Source organism: Elephantulus edwardii, unplaced genomic scaffold, assembly GCF_000299155.1.
Source record: "Elephantulus edwardii isolate Elephantulus edwardi_28Jun2011 unplaced genomic scaffold, EleEdw1.0 scaffold00034, whole genome shotgun sequence".
In the NCBI taxonomy this organism is placed as follows: Eukaryota; Metazoa; Chordata; class Mammalia; order Macroscelidea; family Macroscelididae; genus Elephantulus; species Elephantulus edwardii.
The window spans coordinates 15,827,445-15,844,312 of record NW_006399784.1 but is presented as its reverse complement, the minus strand read 5'-3'; the positions used below and the strand labels follow the sequence as shown (position 1 = coordinate 15,844,312).

General features: G+C 37.9%; 1 protein-coding gene across 1 annotated transcript; it reads right to left on the bottom strand.

Moving 5' to 3' along the window:
- Positions 1-2,994: 2,994 nt before the first annotated feature.
- On the bottom strand, positions 2,995-12,014 carry FGG (fibrinogen gamma chain). Its single transcript, XM_006884495.1, has 9 exons — positions 11,937-12,014; positions 11,796-11,840; positions 11,418-11,601; positions 11,224-11,317; positions 8,580-8,710; positions 8,052-8,185; positions 6,961-7,145; positions 4,896-5,176; positions 2,995-3,203 (listed from the first exon to the last, which is right to left on the bottom strand). The coding sequence occupies exons 1-9, from the start codon at positions 12,012-12,014 to the stop codon at positions 2,995-2,997; spliced, it is 1,341 nt and encodes a 446-aa protein (XP_006884557.1).
- Between the last annotated feature and the right edge of the window lie 4,854 nt (positions 12,015-16,868).

Below are 16,868 nucleotides of genomic sequence, written 5' to 3'. Positions count from 1 at the left end.
ATGCCAAGAAGACAAAGATTTTCACCACTAGACCAATTGGCAGCATCAGGATGGATGGTGAAGAGATTGAGATTGTTCACAGCTTTAGTCTGCTTGGTTCCACAATCAACACTCTTGGCACCAGCAGCCAGGAAATTAAAAGATGTATTGCGATGGGAAAGTCTGCTGTTAGGGACCTGTCTAAAGTACTCAAGAGCGACAGTGTGTCTCTGGAGACTAAGGTGCGTCTGGTACAGGCCATGGTCTTTGCAATCACTTGTTATGCATCAGAGAGCTGGACAATGACCAGGGAAGACAGAAGGAGAATAGATGCTTTTGAGCTTTGGTGTTGGAGAAGAGTGCTGAGGGTGCCATGGACTGCTAAGAAAACAAACAGATTCACCGGGCTCCTCCTTGGAGGCAAGGATTCTGAGACCTCGTCTGACATACTTTGGACATGTTGTAAGGAGAGACTGGTCCTTGGAGAGGGGCATCATGCTTGGTAGGGTGGAAGGACAGGGCAGGAGGGGAAAGCCCTCTATGAGCTGGATTGATTCAGTGACTGGGGTAATCGGGATGGGTATATCAGAGGCAGTGCGATTGGCACAGGACAGAGCAGAATTTAGGGCTGTTGTACACAGGGCCGCTATGAGTCGCAAGCGACTCGATGGCACATAACAACAACAACAACTTTGCATTGTACTGGAAAATTATATCACTTATCCATAATTTCACTATTTTTCCCCCTCAAATTTCTTACTGCTTCCAAATACATTTATAATTTAGGACTTACTCCATAGCATTTCCTAGGCTATAATCTTTATGGGGACTGATCATCAGGGTTTTTTTTCTTCCATAAAGAGTCTGGAATATGAATCCCCAACTTTTCAGTTGATAGTCTATTATTTAATCATTGTGTTACCAGCACTTCAACAAAGTACTAGACTAGTACTAACAAATTGATATTTAAGAATATTGTCTCACTCTTCATACCAAGTTGCTTGTTCAGAGGATTTTAGAGATTCACAAAAAGGAACAATTTGTATTCTGATTTGAGAAGTACTTTGGAGCATAGCCAAGTGGGAGCAAACAAGACTGATGGCAAAGAAAACAAGAAGGCTGTTGTCATTACTATGGTGGCAAGAGAAACTATGTATCTCAACCAGAGTGATGACGGTTGTCAGAAAGAAGGGAATGCCATAGTATAATGAATATTTAGAGATGGATTTGATTTGTTTGGTTAGTTAATTGCATGTAAGTAGGAAATAGGAATAAATCTAGGATGAATCAATACTTGTACCTTTAGAACTGGATGGAAAAGAAGAGTTTGGGAGAAAGGGTGACATCTACTGCCATCAAGTTGATTCTGGCTCAAAATCACTATAGGACAAAAGAGAACTGCCTCTTCATTTCCAAGACTGTAAATCTTTATGGAAGCAAACTGCCACATCTTTCTCACATTTAGTGTCTGGTGGGTCCAAACCACCCAGATTTTTGGTATCAAACAGCTTTAACCTATTCACCACCAGCATTCATGAAAGGATGAAGCAATATGCTCTATTTCCAGTATGTAGAGCAGCAACAGGTAGTTAAATGAAAACTTTACACAGATGGGAGTTGAATAAATGATGCATGTACACATGAATAAACAACGAGTGAATAAACTGCTTCCCAAAACTTTACAAGCATTTTGCTTTATAACTAGAAGTAGAATTATCTCCCTAGGGGGGATATTTTAAAATCAGGATCAAAGATGTGGAATCCAAAGTTCAAAATTTCAGAACTAACAGATCTTCCCCACCAAAAAATGTGTCAGTTACTTTACCCTCTCTGGGAGGTCTGGTCTGTTGGGAGTTTGCTGCTAAATCCAAAGGTGAAGATGGCGTCTGTATAGCAATTCAAATGCACCTTCCCTGTGCAGTCTCATCCCTGAGATGTACATGCTCTGAAAACCTGCTGGGAGGAGGGTCAACTACGAGTGGCTTATGACTTGACAGCAGTGATTGGTATCTATTTTCTATTTCCTTCTTAACTCCCAAGAATCAGATGCCAGATTTAGTATAAATCAGATTTAGTATAAAGTGAGTGCTCAGGAAGTACTGATGATTATGCAACCATAATTATCAAATTGAAGAAAATGGATTTTTTTAAATCTATATTGGTTTGCATATAAAATTTTTATACATTGTGTTTTACACATTCCTTCATTCACATTGTTTTGTTTGTTCATTCATATGTGTTGTATTTTATAAAATTAAAATTAATCACGATTGACAGAAAATTGATTTTTAATGGTCAATAAGGAACACTAGGTAGCAAGTTTTAGGAAACAAAATGTTTATTGAAATAGCATGTAGATAAATTATTATCAGCATAAAACTGTTAGTGGAGTTTTCAACATGAGTTTTTTTATTATTAAAATGAAGTGAGGCTTTGCAAGTCCATTGTCCCATAGGAAAAAAATATTCTATTTCTCTGCTCAAATAAAATTCTATAAAAAAAAGCAAATTATGCTTTGAAATGTTCTTTTAAACGTCTCCAACCTATGACCAAAAGAGAAAATAAATAAAAAAATAGATATAATCTTTCCATACAATAAGAAATAGACAAGATCAATAAAAATGGAAGAAATATTTAGGATTTAAAATCTTCAAAATGTATGTCTGTTTTATTAGGATGTCATAAATTGTTTAAGAATTAATCAAAACAATTATCAGTACAAAACCGCATGTAGTCAGCAAAATGGAAAACATGAAAATGGTTTTATTATTACATGTTTAGGAAATTAATCAAAATATTCTTTCCTCAAACAAGCAATTTTAAAATAAATCTTAGTTTTACAACAGGTGAGTACAGCCCAAAGTGAGTATTAATTTCCACTTAAGGCTAAATAGTATTATTTGAAAGTTCAACGTGATAAATACAGTTAAGGGAATAAGGGGGGAAATTCAGCAATGTTTCTGAAGCTTTATAACTGAAATGGCAGTTATTCTATCTGAACAATTACCAGTGTAATTAATCGTTTTCTATTTCAACATAGTGGTCATCAGGTCGAACCTGTTTGGCTCCTCCTAGGAAATGTTGCTGTCCGTCTATGGAGAGTCTGTTGAGTGGAATTATCTTCATGGTAGTTTCCTTCATAGAATACCACCGGGATTTCCAGGTTGCCCAAATAATGCCACTATCAAAGCCATGAGGTGTAGATGATTTTGCATAATTGCCACCTAAAATGAGTTGCAAATGTTGACATTATTGCCCTTGAACTTCCATACCTCAGAAGAACTGCCCATTATGAAATCCACTACCAGTTACCTCAGATTCACAATGTTATCTGCCAACTAAAAATATCCCTAAATTTCACCATTGAAATAAATTCATGTTTAAACAGCACTTTACATTTGTGTTGTGCTTCATGGTCATTCTATACTACTTTAATCTTTGACATTATTAAAGGTAAGTGCTCCAAAGAAGCCCTCCCTATGTGTAAGCCATAAGGCAAGCCAAAATGGCTGGAGTTACAAGATTCCTGTTCAGATGGGCTCAGGTTAGCCGAAACCAAAATTTTACCAAAGAAATAGGTCAAGTAAGACTCTCTGGTGGCATGAGGCATTATGTGTTCCATTGCCTAATAGAAAATCAGCAGTTTGGATCCACAATTGGTTCTTTGGTAGAAAGATGGACAGTTTCTTCCCATGAAGATTCATGAAGACTTGGAAGTTGTAATGAGTCTAATTGACTCATCATCAGTGGATTTGGTGAGCTTTTTTATGAGGCCCTTTTGAAACGTGGTTTAGAATTTTACTCTAAATCTTTGCTATTAAATTAACTTTAGGTTACTCTGCTTTCAGTTACTAAACACTGTCTCTCACATAATCTTGTAATTCTAGTAATTACTTCAATACTAGAATGTATCAGATAGCTATATTGGGTGGTATATATGAAACATGTTGCCTGAATTTTTCTAATTGTGGAGTTTGTAGATGGAAAGGTAAATTGGGCTTCTAAAATGGAAAAAAAAATGTCTTAAACAATTACAAAAATCCCTCAAGATCTGTTTTTGGATCAACAGAGTTCCAAGCTGACTACTGACTGGAACATATCTCTAGTGATTAGGGGTTTCTTATCAGTAGCTGAGGGAAGTATCTATAGTATATGATTCTTAATGAATCATTTAGTACCAGTAAAGCATCTGGCACCTCAAGTTCGATCACAAAATCCATTGTCGTCAAGTCGGAACCCACTAATATTTGACTCTGCAGTGGATTCTCGGAGGCTGTAAATCACATGGGAAGGGATTGCCTATCTCTTTCCTGAGAGGCCTCTGGTGGATTCTAATCACTAGAGGGGCAGGCGCTCCCTCTAAGTTAGCAGCACAACTCCCTGTGGGCCACATCATTGGAGTTTCACATTAGATACTAAGTGAAATTAGTCTTTATAACTAATTCTGATTTATTCACTACCTTGGATGGATTCTTCTCCTGTTCAGCTTTCATGGACCATACCCTTACCAACCTCCCTACACTTTAATATACTTGTCCCAATACTTGCTCACTGATTGTATTTCATGTATAGCTCGTGGGAAGCTGAGTCAGGTTAATGTGTTTACAAACATTGTGGTAAAGTTATTTTGTGCAGTTAATATACGTATGTGCCGAATATCTAAAGCTGTTATTATAACCTAATGTGCCAATAGTTGTATGTTTAGGTACAATGACAAATCACAGGATATTTTTTAGCAGATTAGTTTCTTGTAAAGGAATTAATCTTAATGATAAACTTTGGTATTGCTAGTTCCAAATATGGTAAAGTCTCTAATATCTTTACAAATTCTCTCTTATTTCTTTACATCTACTTACTGCCATTTGTGAAAATATAAATTATATAGCAAGTCCGAAATTCAAGAAAGAGAACTTTACCTTGGTAATAAATTCCATTAAGGTTGCCAGCATGACACTTGTTCATCCACCAGCCAGATCCATCCTGTTCAGCACAGTTGCCATCATCATACTTATCATTGTCATTGTCCCAGGTACTGAACTGCATCCCATTGTGAGATGTGAAAAACTTGTCAGTAGGATATTCTCCAAAATCATAGCCATCAAAGGCATCTCCAGCATCTCCACCAATGAAGTATGCATATGTCAAGCGGTATTTGTCAGCTTCAGGCCCCACTTTGAATGTAGCATAGTCTGCAGTACTGCAAAGAAGGGGAAAGAGACATCAATATCTGAGGTTTGTTAAAGACCTGAGTGAGATGCCTTCCTCCATAGGATAATGGTTTGGAGGTTCTAAATATGTTTTTTAAACTCAAGTATGCTTATTGGGTAAAGTTTTCTGCACATCTTGGAAGGGAAAATAAGTGTGAACCAATTCACAGCATGCCAGTATCCATAAGGGTCTAGTCTTCAGAACATATCTCACAGAAAACTGAGTGCTTTATTCATTAAATATCTTTTGCCTGTAAGATTTAAATATCTAATCAAAATATTTGAGTGGTGAGGATAAATCTTTCATTTTCTACTTTTACTTGCTTGTTCAGCATTGGGCATATGGTTTCCAAAGACCTTATAAGAAATTACCTGGCAGGGAGGAGCTCTAGGAGATGTGGCACCATTAGCCACTCATCACCTGAAAGGTCAAATCCGAAAGGGATTCCTCTGTTCCAAGACAGTGTAGTAGTGAAAAGAAAAAGGACCTCTAAGAGTATTACAGAAAAGAAATGATCCCTGCCAGGCCTACAAAGCATGAGCTGAGAGTCTCTCCTTCTTTCCTAATTTCCAGAACTCAGGGAATAGGAGATATTCTCACAGAAAAATAGGTCTTCTGGCTCTGGTACGAGTTAGTATTTTTTTTTAAATCTTTCTCTGTTTGGAGAAAGATTTTTAAAATGTATTATTTGACAGACATGACAAGAGTATTGGATCTTTTTCATTGTAATTAGGTATGCAACACTCAAAGCTCTTAGGTATCTCTGAATGTAAAATGGAAGGGGGTTCTAGTCCACCAAACAAGCTACCTGACTTAATATTAAGGCCCTCGTGGATCTGATTGAATGGGTTGACATTAAAATATTGGGACATATGAAGAATCTGGATTAGTGTGTTAGTTAGGGTAGTGGTAATAATGAGTGGGCTCTGGAGTCTAATTCTTTGAGTTCAAATATCACCCTTACCATTTACCAGCAATTTGACTTGTAACTTAATCTCTAAAAATGTGATTATTAATTGTATCTGACTCAAAATTATTTTATATAAATTAGATTATTGCCTGATCCGGGGTATAATCTTTGCAATTGTGTGCTATGTTTGAAGAGCTGAACAGTGACTAGGGATGATAGAAAGAGAATTGATGCAAGCTGTGTTGCTGGAGAAGAGTGTTGAATGTACTATAGACTGCTAGGAAAGCAAACAGATATGTCCTGGAGGGAGTGAAGTTGGGCTGTTCTTTGGAGTCAAGGATTCTGAAGCTTTGTCTGGCATCCCTTGGACATGTTGCAAGGAGGGACCAGTCCTTGGAGAGGGACATCATGTTTGGGAGAGTGGAAGGACAGCACAGGAGAGAAAGACCCTCAATGAGATGGATCAATTCATTAATTGGGATAGTGGGAGTACGTGTGTCGGAGACAATGAGTTCGGCACGGGATAGAGCAGGATTTAGGGCTCTTGTATATTGGGTCATTATGAGTCTCAAGTGACTCGATGGCACATAACAACAACAGTGTAAATTAAAAACTCGGTAAATATTAGCTATTATTCCAAATAGTTCTGGAGTGAACTCAGAGATACCAAGTCCCTGAGGACCATTCTAGATAGAACCTCTTTGGGAATGCCCAAGAACCAAAGTGATCCCAGGGAATGTACTTTTCATATCTTCCACACTGTCTTGCCATTGGTATAATAGTTGGAAACTGAGTATTCTAGATGGTATGGAAAAATCTACATCCTATTTCACAATGAAAAAGTTGTCCTTTCATAACAATACCTGGTTCTGCCACTCCAGTCTTTTAATACCACTCGTAATGCATATGGAATTACAGACTGTGTACTTATCAAGTGAATCTTCTCATTTCCCAGCCAGAACTCTGTAGTCCCAGTAGGAGACAGATGTCCAAATCCTTCTTTAAACTGAATCCAATTTCTATTGAAATTTTCACTACCATCAAGTCTCTACACAATTGCATGAGAAAAAGAAAGGAGAGGGAAGATTAACAATGCATGTAAAGAAATGGCTATAAACATTTTGTTGAAAGTATGGAAGGTATAATATTATCATCTACTAACATTAATCTTGGGCAAGTGGCCTCAGTTTCTTCATCTGTCAGTTATGAGGTTTACTTTTTAAAAATGAGATTATTAATAGGATCTGGTTCATAAACCAGTTGTGCAATATTACAGAAGAGCACATAAGATAAATTCTTAAAAAAAATTATGCCTGGCCCATGGTAATTTTACAGATACTTAGAGGATTTCAGATATAAGCTTGATATTGCTCTATCTTGCAGATTAAATAGAAATAGGGTCCATCAGCCAGTTCTTCTGCCATGCATGCCTTTCCTGAGAGGCCTCTGCCGAAGCAGGTGCACCAGTGGTACCCAGTGAATGCAAGGTAAGAGATCCAGGATCCACCATCAGTGCTAGTGGCTAGAAGAGACAACAGAGGTGCCTTGTCTCAGAGCAGAACAACTATATTCTCTGGTGGGCTTCATCTTCTTGTGATAAGAAACCTCTTGTCTAATAAAAGGAGTATCTTCTATTTCTATGCCACATGGTACTCTGATTAAGAAACGGCAACAACACTGTCAATACAGTACAGAATCAAAGTATAGACTCTGAGAACAGACTGCCAGGATTCAAATCCTGACTCACCTACATGGAAGTTATGTGGCCTTGGGCAAGTCACTGAATCCCTGTATGTCAGTGTCGTCTGTAAATGGGGCAATAATAGTCTCTGTGGTACAAGAAATTATGAAGGGCTAACCAAATAAGCATTCACAGGTGTTTAGAAAGATATATTACATGTAGCAGAAAAAAAATCTGGTTGTTAACTAAATTGATGAGAAAAAAGATATATACCCTCTGAAGCACAGTCCACCCATTTCCAGATTCATCAATTTCACAATAGACCAAGAACTGCTGCTTAGCTTTCAGAGGCTTGATAAAGTAAAGACCGCTCTCTTTGGCTCCTTTGTTTGCAATGTCTTGACAATCTGAAGAAGAAAAGGAAGAAACTTTATCTATTCCCTAAATTACAGGAGAGATTATAATACCAGTATTGAAAAAGGATTTTGTTTTTATTTTATTTTTATTATTATATTAGATTATTTACAAAATTTCCAAAACAGTTTCTTCAAATTTCCCTCATCCCCATCCACCAAATTGTACAACATGTTGCAAACCATGGATTTCTTAAGAAATGTTTTGTTACTTAGCATATCATCAGTCCTTGCAAACTGTTTTAGCCAGTCAACAAAAAATCCAAGAAGTTGAAATCTTTACTTTCTATCCACTTTCGAAACTGTTACACATTTCAATATATGCAATGATTACTATTTGCTTTGGTGGCTTTGGTGACCATGACCCCAAAACCAGCCTTCCACTTACCTTTTCCAGTTGTATCATGTATTTTTACTGTGTCTTTGCAAGGTTCCTGACATTTTGCTTCAAGTTGGGTTACCTTCTGTTTGAGGTTAGCAATTTTTTGGCTATTTGTAGTATATATTTCCTGCAAAAATCTATAAGCAGAAGAATAATGTAAGAATGCTTAGTTTTGGAAGAGTAATTTTATAAAAAAGTAAAAAAATATTCCTAATTTTTCCAACAATGACTTGTTGATATATTATTTTAGTGGTTCTATCTTTGAGAAAATGATAAAAGTATGTGATTTAATGGAAGTAAAAAGCAAATTCCAAGTTTTTTACAACAACAACTATTTTCATTAAATTAGGAGTATAATTTTACTTAGAATATTTTCAGGTACAAGGAAAGTCCATAGTCAATGACAAATGGCAAAGGTCTCATCAAAAAGGAAAAGCCATTTAGCATGGTATTCCTGACCTCTAACATGTTTATGCATGATTCTGCATAAGGAATGAGCCTAGTTAACAGGAACACTTTCCAGCGATCCTGAAGCAACAACGACTCAGTAATTATATATATTAAAAGTCTTATTCCTTCTCATTTTATAGATCTACTGAGATTCAATTGATGAACTTCAACCTATAACTTACATGGGAAAAGTATCTGGGCAATTATATAAAGGAAACAACAGGCATTTTCCTTTCTCCTTCATGTTTCTAGATACATTGAGAAAAAGCAGGAATGAGGCTAAAAGGTATTACGCTGGGGAAATAACTCAGTCACAAAAGCACAAATACTGTGTAAGACCACTATTATAAAGACAGGGTGGCTATGATATGGGGTGATGGGGAAAATAGGAAAAGAATCGATAAATAATGAATATTGTCTTGCAATAGATGAAGGCCTGTCAATCTGAAATAAATGGACCATCAGACATATGTGTGTTGCAATTAACTGTCTATGACAAGCCATGCATTACACATTGAATTGAGTGGGAAGGGGGGAGAAGTGAACATGAATGAGTGAATGAAAAGCCAATTTCTTTGTAAACTTTCATTCAAATCACAATAAAAAATAATTTAAAAGAAAAGCACAGGAAGAAGCAAAACATTGCTTCCTAGTCTCTCACCAAATATCTACCTATGTAAAGAAGTGATAAAACCATTTACAGTGTGTAAACTGCTCTGCGTAGGTTTGTTTTGTTTTTTCTTTTTTTTTTTTTCAGTATTAAGACACACTATCGAGATTGTTACAGCTTTAGTTTGCTTGGCTCCACAGTCAACACTCTTGGCACCAGTAGCCAGGAAATTAAAAGGCATATTGCCGTGGGAAAGTCTGCTGTTAGGGACCTCTCCAAAATACTGAAGAGCAATGGTGTCTCTCTGGAGACTAAGGTGCATCTGATACAGGCCATGGTCTTCGCAATCACTTGTTATGCATCAGAGAGTTGGACAATAACTAAGGAGGATAGAGGAGAATTGATGCCTTTGCGCTGTGGTGCTGGAGAAGAGTATTGAGGGTACCATGGACTGCTAGGAAAACAAACAGATTCATCCTAGAAAAGGTTAAACCGGGCTGCTCCTTGGAGGCAAGGATTCTGAGGCTCCATCTAACAAACTTTGGACATGTTCTAAGGAGCGACCAGTCCTTGGAGAAGGGCATCATGCTTGGGAGGGTGGAGGGACAGCCCAGGAGGGGAAGGCCCTCTAGGAGGTAGATTGATTCAGTGACTGGGGTAATTGGGATGGGAGTGTCAGAGACAATGCGATTGGCATAGGCCAGAGCAGGGTTTAGGGCTGTTGTACATAGGGTCGCTATGAGTCACAAGCTATTAGACGGCACATAACAACAACAACAACAACAAGCTCAGAAAATTTCTCTATCTCAGTCTCATTCAATATCAATAATGGACAGTGATAAAACAAATTATGGTAAGAATAATCATCATGGTAATAATAACAGTCCTCTGATTAAAGAGAGAGAGAGAGAGAAATGGCTTTTTCTGGGCCACTTATCCCCACAATGTTTCTTTTAAGTCCTTACACTACTTTGAGAACAATTTCGGAAAAATTGAAAACTGTGTATGAAACTTTATCAAAGGCCTTGGGAAGCAAGAGACATTTTACCTCCAGGCGAAGTTAGGCGATTACATAATGGGAGGTTCATTGCATCATGATCAACATGTAGTTTGACAAAGTTTGCTAAACTTTTCTAAGCCTTGTTTGTTGTTTTCTTTTTCCTGCTCCCTTTTCAGTATCATTTGCTTTAGGAGCCAAAAGGCTTCCTATCTATGCCTCTGCTTACTTACTAATTCCTCACCACAGATTTGATGACATTTTTATACAGAAATTTGTTTCAACACACAAATTCCCATTAATTTGGATTTAAAATACAGATAAATGGGTGGCAATTTGCTATTGCATTTTGCTTCTAGTATTTTAAGACATCTAGCACACTTTGCCGTGTGACTGTTAAGACATAAGTGAAATGCAATATGACTCAGTTTACACCAACATCTCCCATCCCAGTCTTCAAGATAGTCAAGCTAATGACAATTGAGTATTGTTGGGGGTGGGGGAGAACTTCAAAAGATTGCTTTTTCCTACAGGTTGTAATGTTGAATAAGAATTAAGTCCATTTCAGAGAGCAAATGAAAACAAATGCTTACCGGATACTTGATTCGTGTGTTACAACCAAGTTTTCATATTTCACTATATCTTCTAACATTTTCTTGGATTTCTGAGTAGCTCCCTCTATAACACCTGCAATATGAAATCAGAGATTAAAAAAAATACTTAAGCAAGAGCAGCAAAAGCAACAGGACTTTACAAATTCTTTTCTGTACACAGTCTAGTTTCTCACTTGGTCTTGATGGCTGACTGGGGTCGTAGCTGACTTGGATCGCTTTGATGAGTTCTTTGGCTTCTGCTGTTTTGTTTTCAACGCCATTTAAGATGTCTTCCAATGCCTGTAGGTCCTTGTCTATGTCATCATGGTAAGTCGACAGGTAATCTGCAATGCCACATGTAGTTGGACAAAAACTACCCTGAGAATGCAGCAAGAAAGTAATTTACACACCTTATCGTTTGCACTTAAAATCTACCATTTTAAAACAGAGGAAATCTAGACTAGGATTTAAAAAAATGTTTTAAGTGTCAAGTGACAGTAGAAAGAGTATTTTTTAATTTATCTGGCCCTTTGAACCTCAAGCACAAAGCAAGGAACAGAAAAGCTACTTACAAATCTTTCATCTAAGATGCAGCAGTTGGCTTTGGTAGGCGTATACTACAGAAGGTAAAAGAAAGAAATGTCAATAGTTCATGATGTATCTTCTTCTAATTTCTATTTAAAACAAGTACGTATTGTGAACAGCACACTTACTTGGAGATGTGTTGGCGAGAAAAATAGGAGAGTGTAGAAACAGAGAAGTAAACTCCGGGCATGCAAGGATAAACTCATGGTGCCTCAGGGCCCGTGTGCCGAACCCTGTAGTGTTGGTTCTGTGGGCCTCTCTGGGTTCAAGTCCCTTTATGTAAGTTCCTAGGATGGACAAACTGCCAATGGCTGGAGCTGGTCACGGGATCTTCTACCCAGAAGGGCAGGCAGTCCTTCTCATCTCACTTTTCCTCATCCGAGCTGCCACCCTCTGCTTACTCAGATTCCCAGATTTTGCACACAAGTTTAAACTCCTCCTCTTTGGGCCCAGTTCAACCTTTCTCCTCTGAAACAGAATTTAATCTCCACAGGCTAGTGAAGCATTAGCCACCGTTTTGACAAAGGGAGGAGTGGGTGGCTGCCTGATGCAACCTCTTCCAGGACAGGGCTGAGAGAGCAAACACAGAGCTCAGACCTTGGCTGGAACAAGCTGGCCCAGTGGTAAGATGGAGCCTGGTGTCACAGCCTCAGTTACTCAAAGCTGCCTTTCAACTGAGAGAGGAGCTGGTCTGTGGCTATGGCAGGAGGAGACTTTGCTTCTCACATGCCCCAATGTGTCAGTGTTCTCAGGGGGGGGGAAATACACATCAGAAATAGATTTCTCTCCCCTGGATTGGCTGTGTTCATAGGCTTTCAGTTCTCAGTAACATTTTCAGTAAAACTTATTTCTTTGTTTGGAGGAAACTGCTGACATGGCATCTCATCTGTCTTAGAAGTAAAATAAGCTGGGAGCTCCTTAAGCTTTCCCTGCTGTTCTATGTCAAAGAAAAACCTACATATATGAGTAAGGGACCAGAAAAACCCAAGTCCTATACATCTGATTAGAAATCTGCCTGGCACTTCACCATATACTGGAAAAGCTCATTAATCACCACCTCTTATTGACAATTTACAATTGGACATTATCATTATGAATACATTTCCTTTTGTTGATGTTGTTGTTATATGCCGTTGAGTTGCTGTGACTTTAAGCCACCCTATGCACAGCAGCTCCAAAGCTTGCCCTGTCCTGAGCCACTCTCACTGATTCTGACATACCTACCCTTATTGCTCCAGTTACTGTATCAATTCATCTCATCTGGGGTCTTTCTCTCCTGTGCCATTCCTTCACCCTTCTAAGCATGCTGTCCTTCTGTAAGGACTGTTTCCTCCTGGCCTTGTGCCCAAAATATGTGAGATGGAGCTTCAAAATCCTAGCCTTCTAGGAGAAACTTGTTTTCACCCTTTTCAAGACAGAAACTACATGACAATCCATAGTATGTTCAAGACTCTTCTCCAGCACCACAACTCAAAGACATCAATTCTTCTTTTGTCATCCTTAGTCATTGTCCAACTTTCTGATGCATAGCAAATAATTGTAAAGACCATGGCCTGGATAAGGTGCACCTTAGTCTCTAGACTGACATCATTGTTTTTCAGTACTCTGGAGAGGTCCTTGACAGCAGGTTTCCCCAGCACAATTGGTCTTTTGATTTCCTGACTGCTGGTGTTAAGAGTGTTGATTGTAGAGCTGAGTAAGCTGTAATTGTTGACAGTCTTGATGTCTTATCCATCTATCATGGTCCCGACAATTGGCCTAGTTGTAAGAATCTTTGTCTTCTTGCTGTTGAGCTTCAATCTATATTGAAGACAGCAGTCCTTGACCTTCTATAGCAAGCGCTTCTTTTTATATACCCTTAATTTCTTCTTTTGCAACCAAGATTACTGCAAACTTTGGCAAGTATGTCAGTGAGAGAAATGCAACTAGCATAAACTAAAGCTAACTCTTTTTTCATAGAATCAAACCCTATTCTTGGTGACCTCATATTTGTCAAAGTAGAATTGTGCTCATAGGGTTTTCAGTGGCTGTTTTTGTCTAAAGCAGGTAACCAGGCCTTTTCCATGCCTCTGGATGTACTTGACCTTTCAGTCTCTTAGATGATTACAAGTTGAGGGTGTTAACAATTATACTACTATTCAGGGACATTTTATCTAATGTTTAATGTGATTCTTTACAAAGTATTTATGTATTGACTTAAAAACAAACAATGATCATTAAGCAAGCAATTAGTATTGCTTTTTTCCCCCCTTAAAAATCTTCTCTCCTTGATTTACTAGTCTTCTTTCCATACAACCAACCAAAAGTCTCAGTCTTTTTCATTTTCCTTCTTCGCTGGTCTAGTTGAATGTCAATGCTTACTGTCAAAGCTATTTTTATAATGTCACTTCCATAGTCTCACTTTTTTACTTTCTCTATCAATATTCTAGAATACTTTTTGTGTAGATTGTTCATCTAGGCTGGTTTCTTTTCCTCTACATCATTATTTCATGATTCAAACCATTTACCACATATTGCTGACATATTAAATTCCTACAGTGTAGTTTTGATTATGACATTCATCTGTTCAAAAACCTTAGGTTACCTCTATCTATCACTACAATGAATATAAACATAATAAACTCTCTTCCTTCTTTTGCTTTTTCTTAGCTGATGTTGTACAGTTATCACTTGAAACACTTTTGACATAGCTGCCAACATCACGGCAACCCACAAGTTACACCAGTACAGCAGACAGAGAGACAAGTGCTGTACAACCTCCATTATGCAGATGACATAACCTAGCTTGCTGAGAGTGAGGAGGACCTGAAGTGCTTGCTGCAGGAGATCAGAAACTATAGCCTTCAGTATGGACTATATCTCAAAATCAAAAAAGCAAAGGTCTTCATCACTGAGCCAAAAGGCAACATCATGGCAGATTGAAAAAGGATTGAAAGTGTCAATGATTTCATTTTGCTTTCATCAATAGTCAACAACCTTGATACTAGCAATCAGAAGATCAGGAGATGTATTACAATTGGCAAGTTCACTGTCACAGACCTTTACAAAATACTTAAGAGTAATGATGTCAGTTTGAAGATGAAAGTATTGATATTGATTCAGGCCAGGGTCTTTCCAAATGCTTGCTACTCATCTGAGAGCTGGTTAATTAATAAGGATGACAGAAGAAGAATGGTTACCTTTGTGTTGTGGTGTTAGAGAAGAGTGACGTGCATCCCATTGACTACCAAAAGGACAGATATATATATATATTGGAAAAGGTGTAGCCAGATTGATCTTTCGAGGCAAGGATGGCAAAGCTTCAACTCTCACACTTTGCATGTTACTAGGAAAGGCTATTCCTTGGAAACGGATATCATGCTTGGAAATATGGAGAGTCAGAGAGGGAGATCCCAAACAAGCTCGAGTGATACAGAGACTGTAGCAATGGGTTTAAGTATGTCAGAGATAATGAGGATGAAACAGGCAAGGAGAGGGTTCATAGTGTCTCTTTGAGTCATATTCAACTTCATGGCACCTAACAATAACTGCATAGTTTAAAATCAAGGAAGATATGCTTTAGGGTTGCATACTGTCTCCATTTCTATTCAATATGTATGCTGATCAAATAATGCATCTAGACTACATGAGGAAGAATATCACATCAAAATTTAAGTAAGATTCATCAACAATTTATGTGTTATACAGTTAATACATCCTTTCTTGCTAAAAATGAAGAAGACAAAATATTTACTAAAGAAGATCAAAGGCCACAGCTTTCAGTATGAACTACACTTCAACATCAAGAAAACAAAAATTCTCACAGCTGGACCAATAAAGCAATGTCTTGATAGATGAAGAGAAGATTTCTTTTACTTGGATTCACAAACAACGTCCCTGGCTGCAGCAGTCAAGAAATCAAAACACATTCTGCATCTGTCAAAAACCTCTTTAAAGTTCTAAAGAATAAGGATGTCAGTCTGAATACTAAAGTGCTCCTGACTCAAGCCTTGGTGTTTCCAATTCCTTCAGATGCATTTGAAAGTTACACAATAAAGCAGAATAAAAAATTGTTACCTTTGAATTGTGGTGTTGGTGAAGAGTATGACTATTTCCTGGAAGGCCAAAAGAAGAAGCTATTTGTCCTGGAAGAAGGGCAACCATGATGTTCCTTAGGGACAAAGATTGTGAGGCTTCTCACATACTTTGGGCATGTTTTCAGGAAGCATCAGTTCTTTGAAAAAGACCTTATAGTGGGAAAAGTAGAGAGTCAGGAAAAGAAAGGAAGATCTTCAACAAGATAGATTGATGGAGTGACTACATCAATGGACTTGAGCATGTCAGAGATTGTGAAGGTGGCACTGAAGAGCACAAGGAGTTTTTTATTTTATAGGACTGTTGACTGTTAGGTGACTTATTGGCACCTGACAGCATCCACAGCTTTGCTGCTATTTCTTCCCTGATTCTAAAGTCTTTTTCTTATACCTTCTAGTCTAACTAAATGGAATCTCATCATTTAATGGCTATACAGGACCAGTGTAAGATCTTGTTTCATAGTTTCCACTCTGTCCCAAGATAAAAGAGAAAACTCTAAAGGCCATTCTAGTTCCTTAATGGCCTTATAGCAACCTTGTATTGTATGTAACCATATTGTATTCAGCTTACTGAAATGTATGTTTACTCCTGTGGCTACAAAAATTAACAACAACAACAACAACAACATAAACAACTGGTGGCCTAGTGGCAAGAAGCTACACTGCAATCTCAAAATCATGCAATTTGAGGCCATGAGCTGCTTCCTGGGGGAAGGATGGGCAGTCTCCTACCACGTGATTACCACCTCTGAAAACCCACTGGAGGGTCAGCTAGGGGTTGGTTCTGACTCTATGGTACACTACAACAACAAACAACTCCTGAATTTAAAGATCATCTGGGAACAGGTTCGAGGTCTTGAATACTAATGAGTGAAGACCAGATGAGCTGTGGGAAGATATCAAGAATATTATCCAGGAAGAGTGCAAAAGGTCATTACAAAGATAGAGACACAAGAAAGACAAGTGTCAGAAGAGACTCTGAATATT

Bases quoted from the DNA above. Each gene is read 5' to 3' on its own strand.
- FGG (XM_006884495.1), bottom strand. From the start codon at position 12,014: ATGAGTTTATCCTTGCATGCCCGGAGTTTACTTCTCTGTTTCTACACT. The intron at 7,146-8,051 runs GTATATATCTTT...GCAATTGTGTAG, and splicing joins GGTGGACTGTGCTTCAGAGG to AGACTTGATGGTAGTGAAAA. The intron at 3,204-4,895 runs GTAAAGTTCTCT...AACTCATTTTAG, and splicing joins TAATGGAATTTATTACCAAG to GTGGCAATTATGCAAAATCA.